Raw genomic sequence first — 19,651 nt, 5'->3', positions numbered from 1 at the left:
CAGTAAATCCACTGAGTAAAGTCAGCGAGGCTAATGAGTCAATTAGCTACAGTGTGCAGTTGGCCAAGACCATCAGCACTTCCTTAATGGCTCTGCTCTGAGTAAGCATGGCTTTAATAATGCTAGCTAAGCTAAACGCTGCCCGAGGCCAATGCAACAGAGCACTGAGACGAATTGATGCCTATTTGTAGTTCTGATGTGATTAAAACCCAAATCCCACCCTCTAGCTACACTGAACTTACGGTGGCTTGCGGCTCCTCTGGTTCCTCCAGGCCGTCGGGGCGGCTGAGGTTACGAGCGGGCTGTATGCAGACCACGTTGCTGTCCCAGGATGGGGGCCCGACTGGGGGCAGTCGGGGCATCTGGTCATCGGAGAACTCTCCATCAGCTCCATCTGACAGGAAAGGAAATTTCTTTAATGCCTGAACAACTAGTGAGAGATCATTGGATATAAAATGTACAGTAGACACCTCTGGAGTCAGTAGAAGAGTAGGGGTTACCAAACATCAGATCAGAGGGGCGCTGGGGAACAAGCAGGGGTGATGGGTCATCCTGAGGATAAGGCAGGGCATACTGAAGGAAAACCGACTGCACGTTCAGATTGCCTTCTTTTTTTCGGCTTTCTTCCTCTCTGCTGACGCTTCTTTGCAACTCCTAATGTGACACAGAGAAAACACCACTGCTTGGATTTGTTTGAATTCGTTGGACAAACCTCCCTCGATGGAACGTGTATGCGAATGTACGCGTGCAGTCGAACACACAGCCTTGCTAAGTTTATACTTGGACGTTCAACGCATGGGCATTGCTACGAAATGCAATTCATCTCCTAGGCTACATAATACATTTTCCTATATGCGCATAAGCGACCTACGCGTACAAAATATGCCTTGTTTTCAAAAAATCCGGTGTGCGCATACAGTACACTGCACAATCTTTCACTGCACTAGCCTTTCATCGTTTTTTTACATGTATGCGAAGCCTATACGTACGGTTACAAAAATTCACGGACCCTCGCGTATGCGTAAAAACTATATTTCTATCTTAAAAATGCTGCTAAACTATGTAACCCCGAACAGGCCTGGTTGAAACCAGTTGCTAACAACCAAAGCTTATTAAGGCAAGCCGTGATGTATCGACAATCACTAAATTGGGTCTGATTTTTCCATCCTTTTGTTCCTCCATCTTTGAGTCCAGACAATACATCACTTAGTGGCAGCGACGTGCAGTAACTTGCCACCCTCACACAAAAACAGTTTAATTAGGGCCCTTCATTAAAACTCCTCTGCCTGTTCAAAGGCACTCAGAGCTCTGTCTTTTATTGAAGTCTTCGACAGGCGCCAATTTCATTTAGTCTCAACCTCAAATTGGGTCATTTTGCAGTTTGAGCGGCGAGTTTTGTGTTGCACCTCGACTATGCATCCCTCTCTGTGGTCCAGGGTAATTGAATGGAAAATAAGGACTCACTTGCACTGTTGGCTCAATTAAAGAGATAAGTTAAACCCGAACCAGATTTTGAAAATAAAAGACAAGCAACGAAACCAAATGCAGTTTTAGATCGGTAAAGATAAAATGAAAGCACGCACCCCCTCCAGTTTCTCTTTTTCTTTGGTCAACGCAACAAGACTGTCCTTCAGCTCCTTGAGTTCCCGGCCCTTCTCCGCTACCTGGCTCTGGAATGACAACAGGAAAATATTTAGATTCATCTGCTAAAACGTCAAATTAAGTACGGTTGTCAAAATAAACGCAAACCAAGTTTGGTCTTGTATCACCGTCCAAAACAATCGTTTTGCATTATTATACGGCTCGTTGGAATGCTTTATTCTGATTGGAAAGTCGTGACATTTGCAGGTTTGTTATTCCCAGATAAACGCTCAAAACTAATAACACATGAAAACCCAGATGCTGAAAATCATTTTAAAAGGTGCAGTTTAATATTAAACAAAAATGAAATATAAATGTGTCTTTTAATAACATATATGATATTATATTTACAATTCTTGAGATTTGAACGTCTTTTCTTATCTAAAAACCGAAAGTAAACGAGTTTGCGGATTTGTTAAAAATAAGCAAATAAAATATTTTAAATCGATATTTAACTCTTTCCTCGCCATTGAAGAGTTATCTTGTCAATAAAGACAAAACATTTGCTTAAAAAACGTGTTCCTGAATAATTTTTATGTTAATCTGCAATATGGCAATTTTCCCAATTTATAAAGAAACTGAAGCAAAACAATTATTTACTAATTTTAAACTCTGTGTATGTTTTGATAATCGTTTTGAATCTGATCTCTAACAAAATTCCTTCACAAAAATGCAATCATTTCAACTTTTTGCTAAAAAAACCCCATATTTAAGAGTTTATAAGCAGAGAAAAAAATATAGATAGGAGGAACAATTTTTTCCCCGTTTTATTTGTTTGTTTATTGTTTGAAAACAGAGCGTCTGTTTTTTCATTTGATATATTTGTATGTTTATATATTTCTAGAAGAAAATTTTCCTGGAAAGCATTTTTTGAAACTTGTAAAAATCGATAAAAATGTTGGTGGGCAACTTTTCCAAAAATGTCTCGCGGGGAATGAGTTAAATGTGCCTTACCTTATTTATGAGATAAATAGCCGTGTAATAAGCGGGATAATGTACAGGCAGCCGGTTGTTATCATGAAAGAAGCCCCTTCATATACATTATCCCTTTAATAATAAATGGTTAACCTATGGCTACCAAATAAAAAACAATAATATCACACATAAAATATAGATCTGAATCGAAACTATTGTATTATGTGATAAGCTAAAAAAAGAAATAATGGAGTGATAAAAATTATATAAAGCTAAAATATGCTAAAAATAATTGGCTGCTAAATGCTGTGAGTGACTACTGACGATAAAATATCCCAGAGTGCCATGTAACAAATGACGCCTTGCAAAAGCCTATAAATGTTGTTTTGAAATTAATCGTTACATCAAGTGATTTAAATAAATTATTTGTTGGAAGTAAAAATCTCCTATTTATGCATGTACATGTTTACATTTATGCATCCAAAGCTACTTACGGTGCATTCAAGCTATGCCATTTGTAAGGAATAACGTAAGGAATAATTGATGACGGGCCATTGAATTACAAGAAAACAACGCACACCCAAGGTGCAATGCGGCACGACGCGAAGCGGAGTGTCGTTACACCGCGGGTGTGCATTATTTTCAAATAATTCAAAGGACCGGAGCCAATTATTCCTCTTATACCACGGTTACCACAAACATTGCTCTGGTGCCTATTTTTAAGAAGTTTGACAAGTAAGTTGTGCGGTTATCAGAAATTAATGCATACCCATGGAACATTCCTCAGCCAATCAGAATACAGCATTCAACAGACCCGTGGTATAAATATATATATATTTCTTGCGATTGAAAACTCACAGTCTTGTGCGTTGCTGACGCAATGTTCTACAAATCGAGAGCAAATGCTCTACAGCCTCCTTATTTACATCCCGCTCAGCATGACTCCATGCGAGTGGTACACGAACACTGAACTTTAGCCTGAAAACTAGCACTGATCTGCACATGACCCTACAGATCTGAGTCTCTCGCGCTGTCTCCTGCTGGGAAGGGAGTCAGCCAGCAATGCATTATCTTGTCTTGATCCCAGAACTCCTAACTGTCCTTCCTCCACCATCTCTATGCCTCATGTAAACAGCAGTAAAAGTCAGTCTCCTTAGTGACACGCTCGTAAAGCAGCGCTGTCTGTGTATTTGGGTTAATGCAATGATACCAGGCTTGAGTCAGAGCAGTCGTAAACAGTGCGGATGGAAAACGGTACTAAGATCGATGTTATCTGAACATCTAAGGAATTGCTTATCTGTCATCGCATTTCCTCATCTGTACCGATCAGAGTCGTTTGGTACGAATTACGAAAACCCACAACAGAATAAAACATAAAACATATATGTAGCTCGTCTTTGTAGAGGGCCAGATCTTAATCTTAAACAGTGGTTTGATATGGAAACCCCAGCTAAAGTCATTTTTGGATGATTTACTTTTTTCTACATAAAATCATCTTATGAAATATAAAAATCATTGTGTGAAAATATAACCTTGATATTTTTAATATTGACTGAGTAAGGTCATGCCAATGATCAAAATCAAACTTTGATGCTCCAAATCTCATTATTTGATTATGAGACTTCAGCCTGGATTTCATAATCAGAGACACGATCACATACAGACTTCTAATTCCTTATTCTGCATTTCCAAATGAAGTTTTTTGGCTGGGACTTGACTTTTGTTCAACTGGTACTGACTGGATTGTGAAAATGGGGTGTTACAAACAAGACAGAGAGTCAGTTGGGGAAAATAAGACAGATTGGTCAATTGAAAAGGAAAAGTTTCAGAGGCCGAGCAAGTTATTACACGTTGATAAAACATTATGCTGATAAACATGTTATTGCGCAATGTGTAGATGTGCACATTAACACGAGGAACGTGCGTTACTATAATGATAATATTATAATTTTATATTGACTTTAAAGTTGGCTATAATCCAAACAAACAATGCCATTTTAGACGTGACAGAAATCTGCTTGACTGAAGAGTGCTGTTTCTGTTTTTGCTCGTCAACTGGGTTTACTTTTTCGCTCACACAACACTGACTTTCAAACTGCTGGCTTTAATGTTCTCTGTGGGTTTGTAATGTTATGGCAAGTGAATGTCCTTACAGACAATATTGCCTGGCAAATACAAAAGATATTCCAAGTATAGAAATAAGACACTATCATCATTAATTATAGTTAAAGGGGTCATACCATGAGACTTTTTTTAAGATGCGAACTAAATCTTTGGTGTCCCCAGAGTACGTATGTGAAGTTTTAGCTTCAAAATACCCCACAGATAATTTATTACAACATGTCAAAATTGCCACTTTGTAAGTTCAAGCAAAAATTGAAACTCAATTGTGCTTTTTAAATTTTATTCTCACTTTTTCTCTCTGCAATAATCGGCAGGCTGTGGTTGGATAGTGCAGGGGTGGTGTTTTTATAATAAGATCCCCTTTTGACATCACAAGGGGAGCCAAATTTCAATTACCTTTTTTCAAATGCTTGCAGGGAATTGTTTACCAAAACTAAGATACTGGCTTGATCTTTATCACAATTACTAGGTTGATAGAAGCACTGGGAACCCAATTATAGCAATTAAACATGGAAAAATTATATCTCCCTTTAACTGATTCAACTGCGGCAATACTCCAAACTACTTGGTGGCACTGACCTTGTAGCGATCCTCCTCAGAAGCCAGCTGCATTCGAAGGCTCTCGTTCGCTTTAGTCTGCTCCTTCAGCTTTACCTCCATCTTCGAGAGCTCGTCGGTTATCATGCTGCAGCGCTCTCTCTCCTCCTGCAGGGAAGTATGCTAACCTTTAATATTTCAAGTCGGCGTGACCCGGTATGTCAGAGAACCAGAAAAAATGCCCCTTACATTAAGCATCTGTTTGCATTTCCTGTATTTGTCGTTTTTGTCTGGCTCCTTGCTGGCGCTTTTCAGTCTGCCCTGGATGATGGCATCGAGCACTGCATCGGATGTACCTGGGCTTCCTGTTTGAAATCCAGGTAACAGAGACGTGTGACTATACAATAGCCAAATAAAAGCCCAAAATGACATCCAAGTAATATAGCATGCAACTTTGGCTGCTTTCACACTGAATGTTTGAAGTGACTCAATTGCGATTTTTCCTCTCACGTGACACGGATCAGATATTACACGTGAATGTGTAAGCAGGAAAGGTGCATAGATAAATACATTTTTTATATATTCACGGTAGGAAATTTACGAAATATCTTTATGGAACATGATCTTTACTTAATATCCTAAGGATTTTTGGCATAAAAAATTGTGACCCATGAAATGTGTTGTTGGCTATTGCTAAATGTCAAGATGTATGATATTGAAAAGCGACGCTGGCAAATGACATAAACTCAGGTGGACACCATCAGCGATCACATGACTCGTCTTAGCATCGCAATAGATGATGAAGGCTCCCCTTAATAGGGTAATGCTAAAGTTTCCTGCCTGGTTACAGAAATAAAGCTGTGTAATCTTGTATTTAATTTGTTTGCATAGATCGGAAACAAGTCGCTTTTAAGGGTGTTTTCAGACCTGAGCCTTTATTTCGGAACCTGGTGCAGTTTCTCCCTTTGTTCTGTACGTTTAGGCATATGTGCCTAACACAGCAATCGTGCCCAGATCCACACCAAAACAACTGCTCCAAGACAGCTTGAACGAGGTGGTCTCGACCCGAGCACAAAAGAGTTTAACCAAGATGTAATTGCAACATGGTAGCCATTTAACCCTGGTTTCGGAACAAAGCAATGGATCTACAGGTCTGAAAACACCCTAAAAGATGATGCAAGTGGGCCCTCAAAAAAATCAGATTGGTATTGGGAATCAAGATCTGCAGTATAAAATCCAGCCTTTATGTCTAATCTGCGACACGGAAGGTTTTGGTATTGGCAAATATGATTTTACCTGGTGCTGATGCCTCTGGACTTGCAGACAAAGGACCACTTGCTGATTCAGAACCTGGACTTCTCTTCACCTGTGACACAAAACAAGGGTTCGAGTTCAACAACACTATTTTGTCTGGGTGGTACAGCTATATGGTTGCAAAGTGCTGTTTAAAAAAATCTTATTGACTCACTCCTTGCTGCTCAGAAAACTTGATCACTTGTTTCTGTAGCTTTTGGCATTCCTTATATTTGTCTTTGTAGTGTTCGGCGGCCATCTGCAGCCTAAGCCGTAAATCTTCAACCTCTCTCTGCAATTCTGCTACAGCGGACACTTCTGTCTCTTTACACTGCTGAGAGATAAATAATTGTTCAGTACTTGGCTTTGACAAGAGAGATACGTTTATTATATTTCTTTGTTATGTGTTGTACAGTGGTGTGAAAAAGTGTTGGCCCATCCAGATTTTTTGCATGTTTGTCACACTTCAACGTTTCAGATCACCAAACAAATTTTAATATTAAAGTAAACAAAACATCCAGTTTCCAAACGAAGGCCTCCACCATGAAGGAAAAACAAAATCCAAATCCACATGGCCCTGTGTGAAAAAGTGCCCGCACCCTGGAAAAAGTTATAAAGCCATTTCTAAAGCTTTGGGACACAATGAGAACCTTTCCAGGAGTGGCCAGCCGGTCGACCAAAATTACTCTAAGAGGCTGTTTACACTTGGCATTAACATACGTTTTCATCGATCGGATCGCAAGTGGACGATGACGTTAATGCCAGGTGTAAACTGTGTTCAAAATGTTTTGAACGCGTCCACTTTCGACCACTTTCAACCACATTCAGAGGTAGTTGAAACCCCTTTCGATCGGATTGCTTTTGTAGTGTAAACGCACATGTGGTTGAATGTGTTCGAACAGCCACACGCGACCGCCTTCTCTCCGCCCATTTATCTAATCTGAGATACTAAACACAAGTTTTACGTCTTTTCTGACTTCTGGCGTGAACAGACAGTGAACAGTGCTATTTTTAGCCTTTCATTGATACAACTAAAGCGGCTGATCTCCGTAGTTTCGGTTTGAAAGCGTGTGAAAGTTGCACGATCTTATTTCATCAATTGCGCTGAAAATTCAGAGAAAGCTCTAACATATACACGTAAAAAACACTGTGCAGCATGTTTACTTGACTCCGACATAATATTGGTTAGCGTCCATATGAACTCATAATTACTCCCGCTCGCGTTTGAATGACAGCAGAGAGACTCGCCCACCGTCTCACAGACCACCCCCTCACAGTATTCAGGACAGAAGCGGTCGAAAGTGGAGAAAAGAGACGGATTTAAATACCAGGTGTAAACGTAATGTGTCTCTCTCGTCCACTTGTGATCCGATCAATGAAAACACATCTTAATACCAAGTGTAAACAGCCCCTCAGAGCGCAGAGACGACTCGTCTAAAAGGTCACAAAAGACCCCACAACAACATCCAAAAAAATGCAGTCCTCAGTTAAGGTCAGTGTTCATGATCCACCATAAGAAAGAGACCGCAAAAATGGCCTGCATGGCAGAGATCCAAGATGAAAACTGCTGCTGAGCAAACGGAATATAAAAGCTCATCTAAGTTTTGCCAGAAAACATCTTTGTGATCCCTAAGACTCTTGGGAAAATACTCTGTGGACTGACGAGAGAGTGTGTCCCATTACGTCTGGTGTAAAAGTAACGCAGCATACCAAAAAATCCTGCAAGACATGTCTGGCCATCTGTTCGTGACCTGAAGCAAACTTGGGTTCTGCAGCAGGACAATAATCCAAAACACACCAGCAAGTCCACCTCTGAATGGCTGAATCCTATTAAGATGCTGTGACATAACCTTAAAAAGGTGGTTCATGCTTGAAAACCCTCCAATGTGGCTGAATTGCAACAATTCTGCTAAGATGAGTGTGCCAAAATTCCTTCACAGCACTGTAACAGCCAGTTATCACAAACGCTTAATTGCAGTTGTTGTGGCCCAACCAGTTATTAGGTTTAGAGAGGCAAGCACTTTTTCACACAGGGCCTTGTGGGTTTGGATTTTGTTTCCCTTCATAATTAAAACCTTCATTTAAAAACTGCATGTAGTGTTTACTTGTGTTATCTTTAATAAATACATACATTTGTTTCATGATCTGAATATTAAAGTGTGACAAACATGCAAAAACATAAAAAATCAGGAAGGGGGCCATTAATTTTTTACACCATTGTGTTGTGTGATCTGGGCTCTAAGTAGACTTATTTCCTGAACAGTGTGGGCTTTTCTTGACTGAGAAATACTGGACTGGTGTTAATGTAGTAAATGTAATCCCAGTCTGGCCATTATTCTATAAACAAGGTACGTCATTTAGATGAGCATCTCTTTACACTCTTCCTGCTGGGCTGCGTTTTTCATCTCCTCCAACTGCTTTTCCAGACGGCTACACTCAGCCCGTGCTTCCGTTTGTCCATTCTTTAAAGACTCCACTTCCAGACGGACCCGATAGAGCTCTGCCATGCCTCTGTCGCGGGCGTTGGACGAGTCACGCAGCTCAGCCGACAGCATGTTCACCTGCTGTTGCGTGGCCTGCAACTGCTCCTCTTTCTGCCTCAGTTGTTCTTTAAGAGCCTTACTTTCCCCCTGACAAACACATACATGATAAACAAACACTACTTAGAGTATAAAGTAAACATAACCAAATTTATGCTAATGAAAGACAAGCAAATACAACAGCAATTATTAACCCATTCAGAACGATGTGTTTGTTAAACTTATCAGCCATTCGTTTTGAATTTTATAACTGACATCCTGGCATGATACATTATGAAAGTGCGTTGCTGCAGGCAGCCAAAATCCATCTGTATAGGTGTTTAAAGGGGACATTTCACGAGACTTTTTTAAGATGTCAGATAAATCTTTGGTGTCCCCAGAGTACGTATGTGAAGTTTAAGCTCAAAATATCATATAGATAACTTCTTATAACACATTAAAATTGACACTTTGTAGGCGTGAGCAAAAATGTATCGTTTTTGGGTGTGTCCTTTAAAATGCAAATGAGCTGATCTCTGCAGTAAATGGCAGTGCTGTGGTTGGAAAGTGCAGATTAAGGGGTGCCGTATTATCCCCTCCTGACATCAAAAGGGGAGACAAATTTCAATGGCCTATTTTTTCACATTCTTGCAGAGAATGGTTTACCAAAACTAAGTTACTGGGTTGATCTTTTTCACATTTTCTACGTTGATAGATGCACTGAGGACCCAACTATAGCACTTAAACATAGAAAAAGTCAGATTTTCATGATATGTCCTCTTTAAAGGAAAACACCACCCGTTTTTCAATATTTTACTATGTTCTTACCCCAACTTAGATGAATTAATACATACCTATCTTTTTTCAATGCGTGCATCTTTGTACAGCGCGTCATAAATATGTTAGCATTTAGCCTAGCCCAATTCATTCCTATGAATCCAAACAAAAGTTTTATTTTGTCCCACCATACTTACTCATGTAACTGCACATATAACAGTCTTTAAATAGGGAAAACATGGACGTGTTTGGTGGCTTCAAAATTCATCCCTGTTTGGATCCTACTAAGTTGAGGTAAGAACATAGTAAAATATTGAAAAACGGTGGTGTTTTCCTTTAAAGTTGGAGTGTGTAAATTGTTGCTGCATCTAGTGGTGAGATTGCGAATCCCTCGATTTTTAAATGCATATTGTAGCCACCACAAGACAAACATGTCGTTGTCGGAGACCACATAGGAACGAAACGCGATCTATAGAGCAGTTTGCCATTTAGGGCTACTGTAGAAATATGATGTGACTTCCATGTAAGGGGACCCGTGGTGTATGTAGATAAAAACATCTCATTTTAAGGTAATAAAATAATACAGTTCATTATGTAAAGTCTTTATACCCCACTGATAATATATTTATGTATATTATATTGGATTTCTATGAAGAGATCCTTCTCAAAGTTACATAATGCACCTTTAAAAACAAGTTGGTGTAGCATTGACGATCCATGTTTATAGCTGGTTGCAGTAAGTGCACTATTTAGGGCACAAATCTCATTTTAACCGGATAAAAAATATGTACTTATGTAGCCTAAACAACAGAAGAGTGTGGTGTTCTAGATCAGTGGTTTTCAAATTGGGGGCCGCGAGATGGTGCCAGGGGGGCCCCAGTTTTATGACATTTTATGAAATTCATTAATTTATCATAAATTCTGTGTAATTAAACCTAAAAAAATAAGGCTACTTACCAAAAGCACTACTTTTTTGTATAATTTAATGTTTTTTATTAAAATTTTGAGTTTTAGAACAGTTTTTGTCACATATTTTCTTTGGGGGGCGACGAAGGAATGCACTGTACACAAGGGGGGCCGCACGCTGAAAAAGTTTGGGAACCACTGTTCTAAATAACTAATGGTCAATTTGTATGCTCTCATTAGTCGCAAAAACGTTCATAGAAGTAGTTATGCACTTGTTTCGAGTGTCTGTGACAAAATGTGCTTACAAAATGTGTATGAGCAGTTAAACTAAAACTTGTGATGTCACCACTTGTTCTCAGCGTACAAATTTGTGACCATACATACGCTGTGGGTGGGAGCTTCGCCTGTCACAAATATTTGACTGTATGCCTCAAGCGGTTCATGCGAAAGGCTTTTTCTCAAGGTCATTTAAAAGGACATAAAAATGGGGGGTGTTTGTACCGAGGGAGAACTGTTGGCCAGTAGTTGGCGGTGCTGTTTGTCTTTCTCTGCCAGGAAGGCTTTGACTCTACTGAGCTCCTCCTTCAGCTGAGCAATGGTGTTCTCCTTATTCACGTCCACAGACTTCAGCATCTGCAGCTCGGTACTAAGCTTAGTGTTCTCCAGCTCCCGGTTCTTCAGGTGTATCTGTACCAAACACAGATAAATTCATGTTTAATTCGAATTAAGTCTTTCTCTTTCCATTACTCCTGCGCAGTAACCTGAGCATATGGCACATAAAACCAGCAGTGCGCACAAGCAAGCCCGAATCCTGGACGAGCCCCCAATTATCTCCACACATTTCTACAAAGAGGTGTATTTCCTGGTGAGGAAGTATGCAAGCTAAACCTAATTATAATGCAGCAGTAACAGAGCAGCCACCCCCACCCTTCTCTTTCTCTGCCCCAGGCAGCTGCTATGAAGTGTGGGACGGCTGCGTTTCCGTGGCTACGGCAGAGCGTTACCGCCCAGTTCCTGTGCACGCCACAAGAAAGAAGGATAGAGAGTGAGATGGATGGAGTGAGTGATGGAGTAAGTGATGAAGAGTTACAAAGTGCGAGTTAACGTAATTAGGAAAAAACAACTGTTACGTAGATTCAAAGAGGGTCTGTATTTAACATATTCACTGACAAAAAAAGAAGCCTTTTGTAAAAGAAATATTGACATTGGTTTGATTGTTTGTACGTAAATTAAAGAGATCATAAAATATATACACAGTAAAATATCTATAGATTCATGTTCTTTGGAAAACAAAAATGATTATGGTTACCTTATAGAGCTCCTTTTCATCTTTCTCATTCTTCAGCTGACACTCAAGAGCCTCTTTCTCTAAAGTTAACTTCTTCACTCGATCCTTTAGGCTGTTAAATCAAAGCTGATATCAATTATTCAAAAACAATGAACATATCCAGAATGCAAAGACATAATACTGCCTTATTATCTAATCTAATTTAAAGACATGTCGAGAACTGTGTAAAGACCAGTTGCACGTTTTATTACTATAGCCAAAAGGTTTGGTTGTGGCTTTATTGTAATTATGATAAGAAATCACACCAGTCTAGTTCAGTCTCCTTCTGCAGGCCTTTCTGGGTGACTCCAATCAGGTCCTCCTCTAACTGCAGCACTCGGGCAGTACTTTCCTCCATTCTCCTTTTCACCTCCTCTCTCTCCTCCTGTAAGCTCTGTACAGAGAGCTGCAACTCCTGTCCACATGTAAATAGATTAAGAAAAACACATGAGCAAAAGCAAAGCTAATGTTTGGCATCACGGACAATGGGAGCTGCAGAATGCTGGTTTTGGAGTTTGGATTGCGTGTGGTCTCTAAAAATCTGCAAACAGGAAAGCAGGTCTCTGAATTTCACTCAAGTTTCTTCTGCAGTACCAGTTCTTCATGTGCAGAATTTTGAGAATTATTTAACAGCATATAAAACATCATATAAAAGGGCAGTCATAAAATTAACAGCCAGAAATGTGTGTGCTTGTTTTCATCTTTAAACCAACTCTGCCTCAGCGTTGATACATTTATATGTAATGAAAACTGACACTTAAAACGCAACAACTGGCAATGAGGCTAATGACAGCCATGTCTGCAAATTATTGTTATTATATTTTATGCATTTTGTTCTTGTAGGGCCCCTAAAGAAAGAATAAGGGGGTGCGGACAAGCCTGAGAGCACTATATTGTAACATTTTATTTGTCTATTATTGCATATAAGATATATATTTACCCAGCCAAATCCACATACTTAATGTGGGTTAGGATATTACTAATATAATAAGTCAGGAGCACAGGTATATTTGTAGCAATTAGCGGTGGGCGATAAACCGGTTGGTATGATAAACGTACCATTTACGTTCGTGAACAAATCGTTCTTTTTGAACGAATCTTTTAGGTGAACAAGTATTACACATTTCAATTTTGTAAAATCGTTTTTTTGTAACAAGTAAATAGTAATACAGTACAATCGTTGACTTTAGACGTAACACCTTGTATTAGCCCTCCTGCTGGCTAATACATGTACTTTGAAGAAATGGTTACTGAACGAATCAGTGAACGAATCATTTTGATAAACGAACTGAAAACGAACAAATCTCTTGAAAGAATAAAATTTCCATCACTAAACTATTGTCTCTATCGAGGTTACGCGCCCACGTCACGTTGCTGTGCGCGTGATCACGAAAACGTAACGTTTGTACATGTATTTAAGCACCGGAGTTTTAAAACAAGTGATTCGAAGCCATTGAAACCCAAACAACAGAGCTAAATGCGTGCACTGTTTCTGTGTGAGAGGAGTGCTCAAGCCACGCTTCCAGTGCTCATTAAGCTTGTGAGCTTTTTTGGCCTTAAATTTACATATGCATCAAACAGATTTAGGTCTTAAGAGGAAGTAAACAGCTGAAAAATCGTATTAAACGAAAAAGATAACTCTACTGTGATACATATCGTTACTATGATATAAAATGATTCCTGTAAGATTTTGGTCATATCACCCCCCCCCCCCCCCAGTAGCAATAGCAAAACCACACACACGCACAAAACACTGTAGGCTATGTATCAAAATTATCAATTTTCTTTTTGGCCAAAAAACATTCGGATATTACGGAAAGATCATGTTCCATGGAGATATTTTTTAAATGTCCTACCATGAATATTCAAACAATGTATTTATCATTAGTAATATGTGTTGCTAAGGACTTCATTTGGGCAACTTTAAAAGGTGATTTTCTCAATATTTAGATTTTTTGCATCCTCAGATTCCACATTTTCAAATAGTTGTTTCCTGGCTAAATATTGTCCTAACAAACCATACATCAATGGAAAGATTATTTATTCAACTATTCGATGATGTATAAATCTTAATTTCCAAGAAGTGACCCTTATATGACTGGTTTTGTGGTCAAGGGTCATTTTATAAAATACTACCCATCTATTTTAGACATTGAAAAGCAAAGATAGAAGTTTCCGTGATTGTTAAATTTCTCTCATAGCACTTTATTTCTCTTTCACCTGCACATCTTTCCTGAGCTGTGCGCAGCTCTCTCGCTCCAGCTCAAACTCTTTCTGTAAACTGTCCTTCTCTTCGATCAGTTCGTCTCTCTCTTTCTGCACCAGGTCCAGGTTCTCCAAAAGCTCCTTCCTCTCCTGCTGAATTTGCTCCATCTTTTGCTGGAAAAGAAGGAAAATAAATGCGATACAGGGGTCTCATTTATAAAACTGTGAGTAGGATCCTTACTAAAAGTCTACGTACGCACAAAAGCAAAAAATGGCATACGCAAAAAAACAATACAATTTATATTTCCTTTATAAATCACAGATCATTTGCAAGTGTGCATACATGAATCATCATCAGAAGCCCATTCTCCCACCATGTTTGTTTTTTTATAGATCACCACCTGGGTGATTCTCACGAAACCATTGAAACACCACGGCACTAATGATTTTAGCGTTAAAATGTGTAATATAGTAACATTAAAAAGCATCAGAATTAACACAATACTGTGTTCTACCTTGCACAATGTGTGATTTCAACATAAGAATTTATAATTGTAAATTTTATCTAATTTTCTGCTGAAATTCTCATTACCGCAATGTGTCCGGTTGTGTTTGAACATGCGTTATGTTGTAATTTAATCAAATTAACACAAAAATATTAAGAAAAAAATAAATGGATGTTTTGCTAGACAACTTTAGATGACAGAAAAAATATTTACTGAATATTCATGTATAATAATAATGAAGAAAAATTAGGAAAATGATGTGTCCATGCCTGATGTTCTCATCCTCCGCAACACAGTTTAAGCACACATACAGAATTTTAATAAAGTTTGATTTTGAGTGACCAAGCACATGGACCAGTTACTTCAAGATGGCTACCAGGTAAGATCATTTTTTTACAGTTAATTTGAAATATTGTCTTGTCAGAATGCTTACACGACATTTTGATTATCATTACCGCAACAGATGCTTATTAAATGTTAATTTAATTAATAGAAGCATAATACTTTGATTTTAAATGCATGTGCAGAATCTCCAAATTATGTTCTTTCAGGTTTGTCATGTCATTTTGAAAATCTGTCAGTGTTGATGTTTTCTGACTGTTGCGGTAATGAGATTTTTTAGGACAAATTTTTTAAATTATGTTACAAAAAGTGTTAAATGATAAGTAAAAGTTTTTAAATTAATGTTCCCATTTACTCCAGACTTTGTTTTACAATGTCTGGTGTGAAAAAAAGTTAATTTAAGCAATTTTTACTAGGGCTGTCAAAAGATTAATCGTGATTAATCACATCTAAAATAAAAGTTTGTGTTTACGTAACATATGTGTGTGTAATGTGCATAATGTATATATAAATACACACACATTCATGTGTATATTTAAGAAATATTAGCATTTACATACTGTATGAACATTTATATAATTTATATTATATAGAATTATAAATATTTTATATAGAAATATAACCAATTTTTCTTAAATATATACATGACTGTGTGTGTTTTTATATATAAATATTAATTATACACACTACACACACATATGTATGTAAACACAAACTTTTATTTTAGATGTGATTAATCACGATTAATCTTTTGACAGCCCTAATTTTTACATTTTCATGCTTGACATTTTTAAAACCAAGTTTTCGTGAGAATCACCCACCTTTGTATGGGCACGCTTTATAAATGAGACCCCAGCACTGTACAAAATTAACTTTGTCCGTATTGCTGTGTTTGATCCCCTTACCTCCAGGTAACTGGCCTTGGTGGTGACTACTAGGATATCCGATCCACCTTCATCCTCCATTGTAAGCAGTTCTTCTTCTGTGGGGCTGTTGGCACGGAACTGGAATGGAGTGCTGGCCCCGCGGATCTCTCCCTTATGTGTGACATAACAGAACTGATAGAACTCACCATCATCGTTCGGAACGTAGTAGCCTGCACAATTACCAAGAACGAGAGATTTAGATATCAACTCTATCACTGCTTACTTCACTGCAAGCTTTAAGTTTTTCACATATAATTTAAATCCGTTCAAAAACATCCATAGACAGCCTCACATAAATTCCACTATGAAAAATTGGCCCATCAACACTCCAGCTGTCTAAAAGAGGCCATAGTGCTTTCTATTTAATTGTATCCATTATTGCATATTAAAAATCCTAAACACTCCTCTGAGAGGCCTTCTCTCCGGCACAGTGTTCACTGTCAAAAATGGGTTTTACATAATCATTTATGAAAATGTTATTTTACCTTGGAAGACCACAGATCGGTTGACTGTGGTTCCCTCAGTGTAGTTTTCTGGAAGAGGTGACCACAGGAACGTGTAGTAGTCACGAGCTGTGCTCCAGCCAACCTGTGAGGAAGAGAGAGACTTATTTGCATTAAAGGTTTAAACTATGGTTTAGGGTCTTATGATCTTAAACACATCTGATCTAAAGGGATGTTTAATATTTGTAATAAGTAGGGATGCACCGATAGGATTTTTTTGGGCCGATACCGATTTAAACAGACAACTTCTGGCCGATGCCGATATTAAACACTTGCATACAATACTATACAGTTGGCCTATTAGCTAGTTTATTTCTGCATCAAATTATTTTTACTGAACATGGATTGGATCTAATTAACATCCAACTGACCAACATAATAAGAGAGGCACAAATTAAGCTAAAACAAATATAATAAGACAACATGAACGTTCAAAGGTGGTTTTTGCTATTCAGCATTTCAGTCTATTTCTTTTATTGTCCAAGACATTTGAGCCAGCTCAACAAAGGTTTTCTGTCGGTGCTTAAGTACAGTGCACACCAGAACATTAAATCATTTTAATTAAACAACAGACATGCAACTCATTGCCTTTATGCGGTTAATTAATAAACAATCGGTATCGGCCGTTCTTGTGCTATTGCCGATGGTTTCAAATTAATCAAAAATCGGCCGATAAATATCGGCGGCAGATACATCGGTGCATCACTAGTAATAAGTTTTGCAGACAAAAATATAATTGTCCTAACAAATTAATCTCTTTTATTACAAACTACATTTTGGATGACTTGGAAAAAAGCTGACAAATATTAGCTCACAATAGATGTGAATTCCTTCAATGTTGTTCTAAAAGTATCTCACGATGAGACTTCAAGTGGTGCTAGATCAATGCCAAAAGTGAATTTCTGCCAATTCTGGGCAAAAGGTGACAACACCGAAGATAAAATATTTTTGTCACTACATTTTAAGTTAAGTTTTTTTGTGATAATCCATAATTTTGATAAGTTTACTGATATTCTAAAATGTGGAAAAAAAATAGAAAAAGAATTAGTGAGAGACCCTAAACTTTTTAATGGTCCAAGAGCAATATTCTGGATTTTGAGATGGTGGCTGCTAACAAGAAAACATTAAAATGATTGTTCAGATGCATTCAAATAAAAAACACATTGAAGAAAAAACAGATCAATTGGCAAATGTTAAGCTATAATGTTGCAAAGTGTTTATGTGGCTGTCTCACATATACAGACTAATAGAAAGACTGTAAATGCTATGTCATTGCCTGACTCGCTCATTTTCATGTTGCACATTATGTATTTTCCTATCCCCATATTCCCCACAACGCCCAGCAGAATGTCTCTGGGAATAAGATGGGGGTGTAAAAAAACACGGACTGCTGTGTTTACAGGGCTAAAGTGAAACTCAGCCTGGCTGCCACGTGTTTCTCGCCAAAGCCTCATCAATATGTTCGGTTGAGGGAGCGCGGCTACAACTCAGCCTTAACAGGAAGAAGAAAATAGGTGAAAATTTTATACATACTTCAGAATGGAAACCGAAATGTAATTATATGAATTTTATGTGTTGTTAACTGATGGCTGATGAGGGGGGAGTACAGAAAATACATCCATAATTTCAGCCTTCTGTCATAAAACTGTCAAACAAAATCAGACTCACATCAGGCGGGCTGCGTTTCCTAAAGTACGCATGCACAGATGCTATACAAGCCTACTACCTGCTATTGGCATGTTTGCGGGAAATCGATGGCATCCTGGAAGTGACGTTCGGTAACGCGAACACGTGCGGTGTGAAAAATGCTAACTCACTCCAGGACCAGTTACATTATTAAAAACCTGCGTGGCATGTTGGCTAAAACCATACAGCTGTCTTCTAAGTCCACAATAACATTAGTGTTGCAGAAGTCCCCCGATTGTACAAGAAAGTTGCCTGAGGTGCTGGAGCAGTAAAGAACAGGAAGCCATTAAAGGCATGGCCCATACGGAGTGTCATTACTGCCTGGACCAAACTCCACTCATTAGAGACGTTTGGGGTGAAGGAGAGTGAAAATTAAGCCCCTGTGTGTCTCTCATTTAGGTCTGTGGAGGGAACACCAACCAAATGGAGGAAAGATGGAAGATCACCATGTAGGCATGAGCAACTACACACAAACATTTCAAAACAAGGGAGGCTGCATTTTTGATAATAATGGATCGTGCACAAGTAAAATTAGACATGACAAGTAAAAATAATAATTAACTTAATATGCTTTTAAATGTTATTTATTGAATTGCTGTTTTTTGGAGGCTTACTGGCAGCTTTTTCTTTCATTAACTGGTGCAACTCATTTTGATAATAAATGTTTTGGTTTCATAATGAATTGAAGTAATAAGCACAACATTTTTGTCCAAACTAATTTCAGACATGCCTTCAGATCAAAAGGCTTTATGAAAGATCATGAAAGACATTTAACACTTTTTTTTTTTTGAAAATAGGCTCATTTCCAGCTCCCCCAGAGTTAAACATTTGATTTTTACCATTTTGGAATCCATTCAGCTGATCTCCGGGTCTGGCGGTACCACTTTTAGCATAGCTTAGCATAATCCAGTGAATCACATTAGACCACCAGCATCGCGCCTAAAAACAACCAAAGAGTTTGGACACTTTTCCCGTCCAAAACCCGACCCCTCTGTAGTTACATTGTGTACCAAGACCGACAGAAAATAAAAAGTTGTGATTTTCTAGGCCGATATAAATAGCAAAAACTAAAAAAAACATGATCATTTGTTTGTAGCTGCCGCCTAATATTTTGTATTTTTTTAAAGCAGTGACATTTATATATTTTAAGTTTTCCACATAATGCTTTATTTGGAAAAGGCCCTTATTTCCATAGAGAAAAAGAGAAGATCTTCATGTGAGAACGTAGAAACCCAATTCTCTGATTCGTGACACACTGACTTGGCCCATGACTCTCTATGTGCTGGCTAGATGCAGCATTAGGTATGGCGGAGCTATATATCAGACTCCAGTACAGGGAGCAACTCCTACTCTGACAGGATAATTATAAAGCAGTGTTCACCTTCACCACAGTGAGTCTGACGGCGTGTTCTGACAATTCAAACATGACGTTCACAGCTTTTTC

General features: G+C 38.3%; 1 protein-coding gene across 4 annotated transcripts in view; it reads right to left on the bottom strand.

Moving 5' to 3' along the window:
* tax1bp1b (Tax1 (human T-cell leukemia virus type I) binding protein 1b) overlaps nucleotides 1-19,651 on the bottom strand; it is a 29,015-nt gene that overhangs the window by 1,556 nt on the left and 7,808 nt on the right. The window contains exons 3-16 of one of the 4 annotated variants that reach the window (XM_073871943.1): nucleotides 16,504-16,606; nucleotides 15,998-16,188; nucleotides 14,260-14,418; nucleotides 12,306-12,454; nucleotides 12,022-12,112; nucleotides 11,214-11,399; nucleotides 8,891-9,140; nucleotides 6,686-6,846; nucleotides 6,514-6,583; nucleotides 5,467-5,582; nucleotides 5,260-5,385; nucleotides 1,584-1,670; nucleotides 471-654; nucleotides 243-394 (exon numbers count right to left, since the gene is read on the bottom strand). In XM_073871943.1, the coding sequence (XP_073728044.1) occupies nucleotides 243-394; nucleotides 471-654; nucleotides 1,584-1,670; nucleotides 5,260-5,385; nucleotides 5,467-5,582; nucleotides 6,514-6,583; nucleotides 6,686-6,846; nucleotides 8,891-9,140; nucleotides 11,214-11,399; nucleotides 12,022-12,112; nucleotides 12,306-12,454; nucleotides 14,260-14,418; nucleotides 15,998-16,188; nucleotides 16,504-16,606 (2,025 nt within the window). The remainder of the gene's footprint in view (nucleotides 1-242; nucleotides 395-470; nucleotides 655-1,583; nucleotides 1,671-5,259; nucleotides 5,386-5,466; nucleotides 5,583-6,513; nucleotides 6,584-6,685; nucleotides 6,847-8,890; nucleotides 9,141-11,213; nucleotides 11,400-12,021; nucleotides 12,113-12,305; nucleotides 12,455-14,259; nucleotides 14,419-15,997; nucleotides 16,189-16,503; nucleotides 16,607-19,651) is intronic. The other 3 variants (XM_073871946.1, XM_073871945.1, XM_073871947.1) reach the window with 3 other exon arrangements.

The sequence above is a fragment of the Misgurnus anguillicaudatus genome, chromosome 10 (assembly GCF_027580225.2).
Source record: "Misgurnus anguillicaudatus chromosome 10, ASM2758022v2, whole genome shotgun sequence".
Lineage (NCBI taxonomy): Eukaryota > Metazoa > Chordata > Actinopteri > Cypriniformes > Cobitidae > Misgurnus > Misgurnus anguillicaudatus.
This window is presented reverse-complemented; position numbering and strand designations above follow the sequence as displayed.